At 39.2% G+C, this 12,904-nt stretch overlaps 1 protein-coding gene across 2 annotated transcripts in view; it reads left to right on the top strand.

Annotated features, from left to right (window-relative positions):
- The window catches only part of CDH4 (cadherin 4), a 615,053-nt gene that overhangs the window by 509,993 nt on the left and 92,156 nt on the right, over positions 1 to 12,904 (top strand). For both annotated transcript variants that reach the window (XM_075176773.1, XM_075176772.1), the window contains exon 5: positions 3,898 to 4,053. In XM_075176773.1, coding sequence (XP_075032874.1) covers positions 3,898 to 4,053 — 156 coding nt within the window. The remainder of the gene's footprint in view (positions 1 to 3,897; positions 4,054 to 12,904) is intronic.

Genomic DNA, 12,904 nt, shown 5'->3' with positions numbered 1-12,904 from the left:
TAAAAATCCTAACAGCATGTACTTCAAAAGATGTGAAGGTGAGTGATGGGACACTTGGTAGAACTGTGAATATGCACTGTGGGGAGAGAAGTAGTCCAACCCCCCCTCCTTGTTTGCCTCCCGGTCTGCGGGTGTGGGTGAAATGGAGACCACCATGTGAAAGGGCTGCAGGTAAGGCAGTGTCTGATTGTGTGAGCCATGTTTCTGTTATTGCTAGAAGGTTGAGGTTATTTGAGAGGAAGAGGTCATGTATGGAGGTAAGTTTGTTACAAACAGAGCGTGCATTCCAAAGGGCACATTTAAAGGACTTTGGGACTAAACCTCATCCAGCCTAAGATTAATACATTACTGGTAACTGCTAAGAATGGAATTGAATATCTACTTCACATGTGCTGTGTGTGTTGATTTGTGACATTCATCCACTCACAAGTCCACCCCAGTACAGTTTATTTCTTTGTCCTTTATTCCATTCTTCACAATCTGGACTCCCTGCAGTTTATTGCCAGCCTCACTTCATAAATAAGGATTAGTGGTCAGCTCTTCAGCAGCTGACCATTGAATATTTATGTTACTGCACAGCGGACGCAGCTTATATCAGTAGCCTTGCATTTGAACTTAATAGCGCATCTCATACTAAAATAATTAATTTGAGAACAACAGTTTTGCAAGATACTTGGCAACAAATATAACCAATGCAAATATTCAGCTCATACCATAAATGTATGGTAAAATGTTCTTGATGTCTGGACTCGATGACACAATAGGCTAGGCAACCAGGTTCTTGGCTTTTCCACAAACTGGAGACATGTCTGTACCCAGCAATGAAAAGAGAACTATTCTGTGCAAGTCTCTTGTTTTAGAATACAAGATGTGTTTTATAGCATCCATCCCTCTTGTCAAATGCCTTTTCACATTTGTGAAATATTGTATCAATATCATGCAAATAAACACACACATTAGTAGGTATAATTAGGCATCTTTTGAATGTTGCTCTTGTATAAATATAACATTTGTGTTGGCTTTTTTTTTTATTTTTTCATTCTTCAAATATTCCAACATTATTTAAGGACACCCACAACACCCCCACCCATCCTAACAAGTCAATGTGTCATAATAGCATAACATGTTTTTGGATCTTTGGAGAATTTTAAGAGGATAGCACCTACAAATATCCTCCCATCCTAAGTAGTGCCGCCACCTTCATTTCCTGGTTTAGCGTTTATGTGGGAAAAATCAGTAGTCCGCACCTGCCTGCTCTGTACACTGTAATAACCCTTGCAGTACACTCCAGGTAACAATCCATAGGGATAATTTTCCAAGATTCTCTATGTTAATGCATAACAACAATCTAACATACTTATGTTTCACATGATTAGGCTTGTTACCCCTTTGGGACTGCACAACTGTGTGTTTATGACTCCCTTTCCTTGACCAACTTAGTTGAAATTTATTGGTAGTATTCAGCCTGTAAATACAAACTTATAGGTGTGGTCCTCTTAATTTGAGCACATGGTCAGTACTGTCCTATACTGTCCAGTGCTGATCTACATATTTCTATTAAGTTAACTACCTCAGTTGTATATAAACAGTCTGATCTTTGGCAGATTACACCATCTAGCTGTCACCAGTGATAACAGAACATTGGAAGACTACTCATAACTCTAAATCCACTAGGCACCCCTTAAACTACATCTAACTTCTCACATTCCAAAACAAGACTTTGAACAACGTAACAGCTGAAAGAAAAAGTTCCTTTCATCCGTTTTAAGTAGGAATGATTAATATAAAATGAATTCACATTAAAACTAAATGAAACCTATTTAAATAAGTTCCTGCTGTTTTGAATCTGAGGTTTTGAAGCTGCAAGTCCTTGATTTGTGTTTTATACATCATACAAACTCCAGTCTGTGTAGCTGTTGCATCTAACTGTAAAATGGTAATCTCAGTGCACTCTACTACTATTTTGTAGTGGGTCATACTTTTCATAAGTGTATGCTGTAATAGTGGGACTTTCCAGTGACAAAATATGCTGATTTATTAATGAGATTCTGGGTAATTATTTGTATCCTGGCCAGTGGTAGACTGCAATGAGGAAAGCAATGCTAACAACATGAGATCTAAGGGTAGATTTACTAAACTGTGGGTTTGAAAAAGAGGAGATGTTGCCTATAGCAATCAATCAGATTTTAGTTATCATTTATTTAGTACATTATACAAAATGACAGCTAGAATCTGGTTCTTATAGGCAACATCTTCACTTTTTCAATCCTGCAGTTTAGTAAATATATCCCCTAGAGTTGTATGGTCCCAGTAAGGGTTCTTTTCAAAAGCATCTTGCAAGTGTTACAACATTGTACCCGGTTTCTTAAAATGCCCCAAAAAGCATTTCAAATGAGGTTTTATACGTAGTTATTGATAACAGAGGTAATCAACTTGTGTTTTGCTGGCTGTTATATCCATTCAAACATCCTTGTCCATGTTTGAATGTGCTGTTATGTTCTGGCTGTCAGGGTATGTTTGCACCTCTAGTTCCTCAACTTCTTTAGAAACCTAGGTTTGCCTACCTCTGTGTTAAATAATTACTTAACTTTGCTTTAAATGGTCTTTTTTTTTTTGGGGGGGGGGGGGGGTGTTCTGAATATTATTGGGAACTGGTGCCCTGTTGCTTAAGTTACTAAAAACTCTTTCATACAGAACTAACAAGCAGACAAACCAAGGTCAGCAGCCAATCAGATAAGCTTCAGGAGTTCTTGCCATCCTTCCATATAGAACCTTTATCTTTTGACAGTAGGACAGTCTTAATATGTATTAGACCAAAAGCTGTCCTTTATGTGTATCCCTAATAGGAAAACGTCTGGTATGCCAATGACTAATATCCTTATTAGATTGTGCACCTGGTAGGAAACTTTTATATGGTTTTAATAATAAACTTTCATTAATTTGTGTTTTTGCGGTAAGATAACACTGGAGCCATTATTTAAGGCTGTCACATGTGTGTTCTTTGCATTATGGGTTCAATTATCTCTCTTCTGCCGTAATGACCTGCACTTGCTGATTCTGTCCATGCTGAGACAGATGGGTCCTTCTGTGCTTTGACCTTCAGGTCTCTGAGCGAGAGGTCCAGCAGGAATCAATGAGAGAGTTTAGAGATTATAGCTGGGATCACAGGAAAACAAGCCTATTATGAAGCAGGGGACTCACAGTGAATGTGCTCATTATCTTCCAGAAAATGTCAGGGAAATGAAGGACGATAGAATCTAGAATCTGGAAAAGTGACCTTCAAACAAATATCTACAACAAAAAAACATTCTTTAGATATTGTTTGGTCAACCATCTGTGGGTCATGTCACCTTTTGTTTTTCTCTCCCTGTTTAATCCTCAGATCTGTCCATATAACATGTATAATATTGGTTAATTATGGCTTTCACTCGACACTTCATCTTCATTTCAGTAATTTGTACAGAATAGAAACCATTAAAATATCATAGGTCAAGAACAGTCATGTATCATACCTGTAATCCAAGTGTTTCTTTGTTTATAGCAAATAACCCTCCTAGTTTAGTTGTGTTTTCAACCTTGTATCAGAAATACATCTGCTTTATTTTATTTGATGTTGACCATATAAAAGTACGTGGTTTCATGCAAAGTGCTTTTATAGTAGTCCTTGTTCACATTACACAGTATAACAGCACTTACCCTGCATCCTAGTGCCTTTATATGATCATCTAGCTGTTTTGCAACTTCGAATAGCCTTATTTTTGCTAAAATGATTGTATCTTATATATAAGCTGCAGAACAGTGGAGAACAATAATATAGAAAAGCCTTTTCCTTAGGACTCTTCCCTTAAATGTACATTTCATATCCACATGTGACTTTACTATTTGTGTCTTCTTTAGATCCGCTCCGACAAAGACAGCGAGAGTATGATCCGTTACAGCATCACAGGCGTGGGGGCTGACCAACCCCCCATGGAAATATTTAGCATTGACCCCATATTTGGTCGTATGTATGTAACAAGACCTCTGGACAGAGAGGAGCGATCTTCTTACCATGTGAGTAAAATATGCCTAATGTGGACGCCAGCTTGCATTTGTCAGTATCTAATTATACTGTGGTACATACATGAAACATTCTATTCATCCCGAGTATCTTTACTATGTGAATACTTACACATTAAGTACATGACATTATTGAATGTATCCAAAATTTGTTTGTCTATCTATAAATAGTTACATGTTACCACATAAGACGTCGTATTGATACCAAGTAGTCAGTAAACTTTTAAATACTCCTCAACAGAAATGCTAAAGCTGCATTTGGGGTCTACATCAACTACCACCCAAATCCCTGCAAATGCAAACAGCCAATGACTGCAACCATGTGTTTGCAGTCATCAGCTGACTATATTAATGGAGCCTCCTTGGAAATGGCCACTGTTCCATATTTGCCCAATTTGGCCCCTAATGTGTTCGAGTATCCAGATCTTTAAATGTGTGGCCAGTCCAGGACTTTATATCAAGCTTATCTTATTTAAATTGTAAGCACCGTGTGTCTCTCCATTTGTTGTTGGACTACAACTCCCACAATATATGTTATTGAATAACAGTTTGCATACGTCCAGGCAGAGATTGATGGAGTATATTCTAGAAACTGATAAATTATTTGTTAGTTATATATAAAAAAAACACTGCAATACATTTTTATTACGGTATTTTATTTTTTTTATTTATTGCCAGTTTACCTTATAAACCACCTAGGCAAATGTCTAGAGAAGTTCTGTTCAGCATAGAAATGGTTTTGTATTAATTGTATTTTGTTTTCTTTGAATATTCTGTTTTTGCTACTTTGTCTTTACCAACCACCTCATTTCTCCAATGAAAATAACAGGAGAGGGGGTGTTGGATAGGGAGCATGAGCCTGTGGGGTCCACAATTACTAATTTATGGTGTATCTACTAACAATGCCTAGAGCAGAGTCAGCTGTAAATACGGCCCGGAGCATAGCCTTGCTGTAGCGGAGGACATGTGCGAGACTGAGCTGTGTATGTGATGCTCTCTCAGCCGGCCGGCCGCGTGTTCTCACGTTCCAAAGATGATTGCAAAGAATATTCATAGCATCATTGAGGCTACAGGGGCCCATTACACAGCCTGGGAATTGTGTGATAAGCACACCCTGAGGGGAAGATAAATACTCAGCCTCTTACAACGGAGCTGCCAGCACAGAAATTACCTCATTCACAAACAGTAGTTTTTCATTTGGAATCTGAAGCTATAGTGTTTGTGCCTGGATAGGAATCAAACGCGCTGCTGTCTGCAGACTGGGGACTGGGCACATCTAATGTACAAATCATTGGAATTACATTGTATTGTTATACAATTAGGAGCAGGGTTGGTGGAACCAGATTAACTCAGTCACAACAACTGCAGATTGTATAAAATGAGGCATACCTGTGTTCACTGTGTGCTTACAGAGCCACTAAACCTAAAAATACAAGTTAATCTAATATGAAAAAAATCTAACATCTTCCTAATACTACTATTTTGCATCTAAAAGTACCAAATTAATGTTCTGAGACACATTAAGCCGTTAAAACCCTCTTTTACCTTCACTAATGAAGTCCGTGCCAAATATATACAAAACTCATCTATTTACTCTCCCGGCTGGAATGGGACAGGATGGGGTGTCCCTTATGCTGCTAAGATTGGTGACATTCTTGATGTAAGTTGCCCACATATGGGCAGATTTGGTCAACCAATACAGTTGTCCTAAAGTCAGTACTTTTCACCTATGGTACTGTTATTATCATCATCATCATCATCATCATCATCACCATTTATTTATATAGCACCACTAATTTCGCAGCACTGTACAGAGAAGTCACTCACATCAGTTCCTGCCTCATTGGGACATACATTCTAAATTCCTTAGCGCACACACACACAGACAAAGAGAAAGAGACTAGGGTCAATTTGATAGCAGCCAATTAACCTACTAGTATGTTTTTGGCGTGTGGGAGGAAACCGAAGCACCCAGAGGAAACCCACGCAAACACGGGGAGAACATACAAACGCCACACAGATAAGGCCATGGTCAGGAATTGAACTCATGACCTCAGTGCTGTAATGGCAGAAGTGCTAACCACTGAGCCACCGTGCTGTTATAGAGGTCCTGGTGAACAAGTGGGAGCTCTCCCCAGTCAACATTGGCCCCCACATGCCTACATTGTCTGACTGTCTTTCCTGGCTGTACTGCTGAATCTGTGGTATGCCAGAAAACAGTTGTATAGTATTTCTAAGAATTCAGTAAAATAAATTAGCAGGATCAATGGGTCTGCAGTAATTTACCTAGCAGAAGTACCTGCTGCTTGGGCAGGGTGTTCACACAATGGTGCTTGGAGTCCAGTGAGTAGGGGGGCGATCATGTCATCAGCTCGCATATTCAACTTGCTCAGTTCAAGAGATAAGCTGTTTATGCACAGGAAGATATATAAACTGGCCTAATATCTCTCTGTATGTGATGAAAGATTCAACTGGAGTAAACAACAACTGTCTATAAAGGGGTATAGTACCATTTAACGATACTCACTACCCCAACAGCAACTACAACGACATGGAGTAGTACCCCGACATGAGAGAAAAAAGGACTTACCATGACACAGATGAAGTGATATGAGGACCCGATTTGTTGGCGACTGAGGAAATGACGTCACGTCAAAATGTGACTCCTCTTAAAGCATCGATGGATGGACCCGGCTTGTAAAGGTAAGGTTAACCCTAGCCTTAACTCCTAAAATAATACTTACATTGGATGAATGGCAGCCGGGTCCATCGATTGGCGCTTTAACAGGAGTCGCGTTTTGGCGTGAAGTAATTTTCCTCTGTTGGCAACACATCGGGTTGTAACATCACTTCATCTGTGTCATGGTAAGTCATTTTTTTTTTCATGTCGGGGTAGTAGTCTTCATAATTGCCATGTTGTTGTAGTCACTGTCAGGGTAGTCAGTATTATTAAACTGACTACCGCCGCTATAAAGGGGTTTAAAGGATAGTTAAATGCCCTTCATAACATACTGCACCACCAAGAGATGTGAGGATGTGTTGTGTGCCATTAGTACAATTAATGCAGAATTCAGCTTCTATCATGCATTCATAAACTCACAGTATGGAAATATCACTGCTTTCACATAAAATAAGCACAGTTAATCTACTGTCAGAGTTGAGCAATTTGTTACAGTTCACAATTCAATGGAAATTCAGCTCTGAATAAATAGGCAGATTTGTTAAAAGTTTGTCAATTACAATGTTGGTTTTGAAAGATAGATGCTTTCAAAGATACAACAATGACTATAAATTTACATCCTAGGCATTTTTTTCACTAAAATGTGTTTTTAAATGACTCTTTCTGTTTAAATATTAACTTAAACATCTGTGCATCATCTTTGAAAAGTGAAAAAAGAAAACCACAAAACAAGATCAGAAATATCTTTAGGAGCTAAAACATGGGAGTTTCACTCATCTCTATCTGTAGAACATGGCTGGTTACGTTAACTGCTTCCATACTGACTGACCATTTCTTCTGTACACAGCAGGATTTAAGTCAATGGTTTGTGCACCATTCATTAGATCAGTGTCAGTACTGATCATTTGTTAATAAACTGCAGTCTCTATGTATGTCTACATTTACTGAGAGCGTAAGAATAGCCTTCCCTTCCTTATGCTATCCCATAAATCAAGGTAGGATTAATCGGCTACACCTAGGAGAGACATTGACAGGCTGGTACATGGAGCTGCGCTCCTCTTCAACTGACAAATACAAACAAGCTTCCCAATTTGCTGGAGTATCCTCCATAAGAACTGCCTGTCTCTGCATTGCGGTAATGACTTTCAATCGCTCCTTAATTTTTTGTTATTTCTCTTCCCAATGTAAGGACGACATGCTACAACATCTGTCTCCCAGCCAGAGGTGAGGAATGTACCATCTTTAGGAGGCTGTCAATCAGTTTCAGTCAGCAGAACATATGTTTCTCCAGCTTCCAGTTCTGTGCTTGCCTGCAGAGGATAAACACCAGTAGTGATATAGAATAATAATAACAACAGGTTTTTATCCTTACATAATGGCATATACTTCCTGCTAATTACACTTTTCTCTTAAAGTTATGCTGGTTCTAATATATAGATGTATATATCTCCATACTTTACAGTTGCTGCACAATATCCCATATATATATATATATATATATATATATATATATATATATATATATATATATTGATAGGCAGAATTGTTTAGCATGGTTGCATTTGGATTTTGACTCGCACACGGAGTGATACCAAAGTAATTTTGTTTAAAAGTCCACACATGGTTCAATATTTATTGATTACGTTGCATTCACAAGTAAAATAATTAGCTCATCTGCTATGAACACAGTCACAATCTGTAAGATCTGTCAGAGTGCATACAACATTGGGACTAAAGGTAGGTACCATAGATGTAGATGTCCTTGATCTACCCCAATAGTTGCCCAATAATGCATTTCTTGGCGATGATTCCACTTCATCAAACGAAGGAAGCTCTTGCAGATCTATTTATTAAACAGTGAAAAGCCATATCTCTGGTGAAAATAGTTGTTTTCCCCGGAGATAAAATTTTGCCCTATACATGAAGAGGTCAACGTTGGCAATAAAAGTGATAAAATTCACCGGGTCTCACTGGTAATAGATTACCCATGCAGAGTATGGGGAAGTTTATTTAAAAAGAAGATCAATGAAAAAGGGCTTTATTTTTGAAAAATCAGTATTTTTTTAAATATTTTCCTTAACTAGATGGTCTGAAAACCCAAGTTTGCGCTTTCAGTTTCAATGCCCATTTGCAAACGTGTTAACCGCGTCATGCATGTGCATATCCCTTCAGTCTTGGCCATTGAAAGAGTAAGTTGAGAATTTAGTGGTCAATTGCAGCAATTCACCGCATTTTAATAAATAGAGGCCTTAGTGTATGCATTCTGATGAACAATAATACAGGTCTAACAAATAGTGGACATTCTACCAATGGTGATTCTGTGGATAATAGATGAGCTAATTATTTTACTTGTGAGCACTTATTAGTCGATAAATATTGACCCATGTTGTACTTTCTGTACTGTTTGTCTTGCAGTTTGTGGTTGGAGTGAGAGTTCTCCTATGGAGGAACAGCAAGAAAAAACATGTAGAACATACATAGAGGAACTTGACATTAAGGGCCTGATTCAGTGTTGGACGCAAAATGATATAAAGTAGTCTTAAAACCAGAGCACGGAAAACTAGTGTATTTCCGTCCATATGCAGAATTATACACATCATAAAATGTGTTTGTATCAGCAGCAATATGCGCCTGGTTTACAATAAGTCATCCTCAATAGTATGTACTTGCACCTGCCCTACAGCAGGAGCAAAACATATGTCTCCTAACAGCATATACGTGTGTAATAATATAAATAGAGCCCTTAGTGTAGTGCACTCTCTCTACCTGTGCTGGTGTGTCTATATTTCAACACACGGATTTGCAAAGCACAATGGTGTTTTTAGCAAAAGAGCAGAAGTTTTCACTGAGCAGAGGATGGGAGGAGTTGGATGGATTAAGCATTTTACTTGCTAAGTTCGGAGTAGGGTTTGTGAAGCAGTTCAAAAACAAGATTTCATTTTGTAGACTGAGAGGGAGCTCCCTGAGCTGCGAGCAGAAATCGTACTAACGTTAATGATGCACATCAATTCAAGGGGTATAGAGGGTGCATTGTATCACAGCACACTGCCATCATATTTAATCATTTATCCTTATTGAATTTTGTGTAGGAATATATAAAGAAAACAGGAAGGGGTAAGATTCAGGGGGTAAGGGGAGCACAGTAACAGCTCAATACTGAGATATAACCTCTAGATTTTATTCAATAGTTGCATGGAAATTTGAGGATTTGTTTGGCATAATTTATGAGCAGTCACTATCTGATACTGGTAAATGTAAGCAGTGCATAAATACATGATCCTACATGGACTCCTAAGGTGGTCAGCTTCAAGTCTTTGGAGATTTCACTGGGCCGCCATAAATACATTGCCATTTTCACTCCACAAAACACTTGGTGAGGAGTTGGTGATGTTTTATGTCATGTTCACAGTTTTGCACAGTGCGCCTCAGATTTGTCGGCCTTCCTGTTAATCTGGGCGCATTTCTAGTTTGTGGAAGTGTCTGTAAAGAGTGCAGAGTAGGTATGAACATTGACGTATGCCGGCTGGACCACATAGGCACACCAGTGCAAAACCAATTTGAGCTTTGCATCTTGTGAGCTTTGTAAACTAGATCAATTCTGTGACATGGTGAGCTGTTTTCTGAAACAAACACTGCTCCATCTGCATAATTTATATATTTGGACAGTTGATTTAGTTAATCAGCTGCCTGGGGCAGCAGCTGAAAGGCTGTTATCTTTACCCACGCCATGAACATTTGTACTGTAATGTAGTAGTAAGTAGTATTACTTTTATCATTATTAAATCTACCAACAAACCACCAATGTAGACTTCTAAAATCAGATACAACCTTTGGCCGTTCTGCTGTTGTGATACATAGGTGAGCAGGGCATGTTAGTACTTGTAGTCCCACAACAGATGGAGAGACCTAGATGATTGAGTCTTTGCTTTCACATATTTTCTACATCAAAGTCTAGTTCCTGTACTTGACAGTAATGGGTATGCCTGTTTATGGTGTGCTGTAACCACACCATTCTTTTCAGTTAATTCCGTAGCCCCAAATTGTTCCAGTGTTCTCATGACAGTCCCCATTTCATGAGTTCTATATGTATTCTACATAAGACACATTACCATTCATGCTCCATGTGAGCTCTGATTGGACCACATTGTGTGTACACCAGAGTGGAAGCCAAAAAACAATAGACGTCCATAGTTGTTCCATGCACCGGTGACATATGTTCTAGCAGTGATTGGATGGCATAGTAATATTTTGGCGGAAGAGGCATGAAGAAATTACCTATTCGCTTAAGTGGAAGATTTCAGTGTTTGTAGAGTCTTATTCCTCCTCTCCTAGAATTGTATTATGAAGCCACATTGTCTTGCTAGCTGTGGTTCTTCTTGCACAGGAGCTGAAGGTAAAGCTACCAGCACTTCTATCAAGATCAGTCTAAAAAAGGGTTAACTTTATTTGGTTTATTCCTCTTCATTCACATACAAAATCTCTAGTAAGTCCCCAGCGAGAACTCTGCATAATATGACAGCATCATTTCAGTGTCAGATCAGTGAACCCACACAATCATCACATCTGGTGAGGAACCAGCCACTCACACCTCAACAACGTAACAACTGCCAGCTGGATTGACTTGTTAAAGACAATCTACACCCAAGAAAATAAAAGTAGATTTGTTTAATATGGATATATACTTATTTGTTTAAAGGACCAGTAACAATAAAATGTAGGTTTGTGCATTGAAACATATTGTCAGCGTGTATGAATGTGTCTCTTTAGACAAAGAGCTTAAATGTAGGATATATTATAAGTAGGCATTGAAGCACTGGTGGCAGAGACCTGGTATACAGTGGTATACCATACCGCCACTTCTTCTACTGCTTTCATTGTAAAGCTACCACATTCCATTCACTTACATTTTCCATGCTGCCACTTCGACTACTGCATTGACATACAATTGATAAGTCCTTGAAAAAAAAAACTAAGAGGTCTAATCTTAGAGCATTGATCTGCTTTACTCCCAGAACATTTATCTGCAGATATTTAAGAAAGCATGGAAGATACCTGAGTTTGTACATGATGCTTACTTTTATGAGACCTTTATTTAATTTCTCCTACTATATAGCTGACAATTTCCAGGTAGGCCCAGTCCCCATTCCCTGTTTCTGGATCTTATTGTGCCTGACAACCTCATATTCAGTTGTCATGCTGTGAGGCTGTGGGATTATGTTGCACAGCGGTTAATAGCTAGTATTCACCAACCACGTGTCACATGCCCAAACTAAGCAGTGAAAACTAAACTATGATCGCAACAGTCAGTAACATTCTAAGAAATATTTACATGTACTTAAAAGAAAACAGAGTTAAATATGTGTCTACTTTTGAGTTCTAATTCTAGCATATTATTTGTAATTTGTTCAATAGTTTAATATAATGTAAGGTGAAGTGCCATCAGAAATTGTGGGGCCCAGATAAAACAGGCAGCCCCCCTAGGCCTGTCCATGGTGTAGTGTGGAGCAGCTACAGTGGCCCCTCCCCCCCCCCTCCAGTACGCCACATGCTTCTCAGACCTCCCCACTTGCCCCTAACATGCCAATAAAGCTTTTTGATAACATTCACTTGCAGATCCTGGAGATGATAATCAGTGATGCTTCTTCCTTCAGTGAGTATGCAGTGGTGGGAATATGTGATTGTGATGTCACGTGAGTTGGGCTCGCCCCCGGAAGTCTCCACAGGGGCAGTTTCCACGCCTTGCCACCAGATTAGACATGACCAGAATGCAAGGGGCATGACTATCATTTTACAAATAGGAAAGGAGGAGGTGGACACATACATAGGAGAAGGGAGGGAGGAACGGATCATATGACTGATGGGTGAATGAAGTAAGGTGGTGGTCCTGGAGAAGGGACCAGCCACCAGAAACCATACAGTGCCACATGTCTCCCCACAGTTGGCAGGGTCCTCCATCTACCACAACAGGGCCCGCGGCGCCGATGATCACAGAAACAAACTGCCTCACAGACAGAATTTCTGTGAATCATAAACAGTTTGTGGCCAGGATCATCAGCGCTGGGGGACTCATGGCGGCTCCCTCAAGTGTAAGAGCAACTAAATATATGAGATAATTTCAGACTTCTTAGTCTGTCCAGTCCTGAACTCAAAGATGTTACAATGGAA

The sequence above is a fragment of the Mixophyes fleayi genome, chromosome 6 (genome assembly GCF_038048845.1).
Source record: "Mixophyes fleayi isolate aMixFle1 chromosome 6, aMixFle1.hap1, whole genome shotgun sequence".
Lineage (NCBI taxonomy): Eukaryota > Metazoa > Chordata > Amphibia > Anura > Limnodynastidae > Mixophyes > Mixophyes fleayi.
This window is presented reverse-complemented; position numbering and strand designations above follow the sequence as displayed.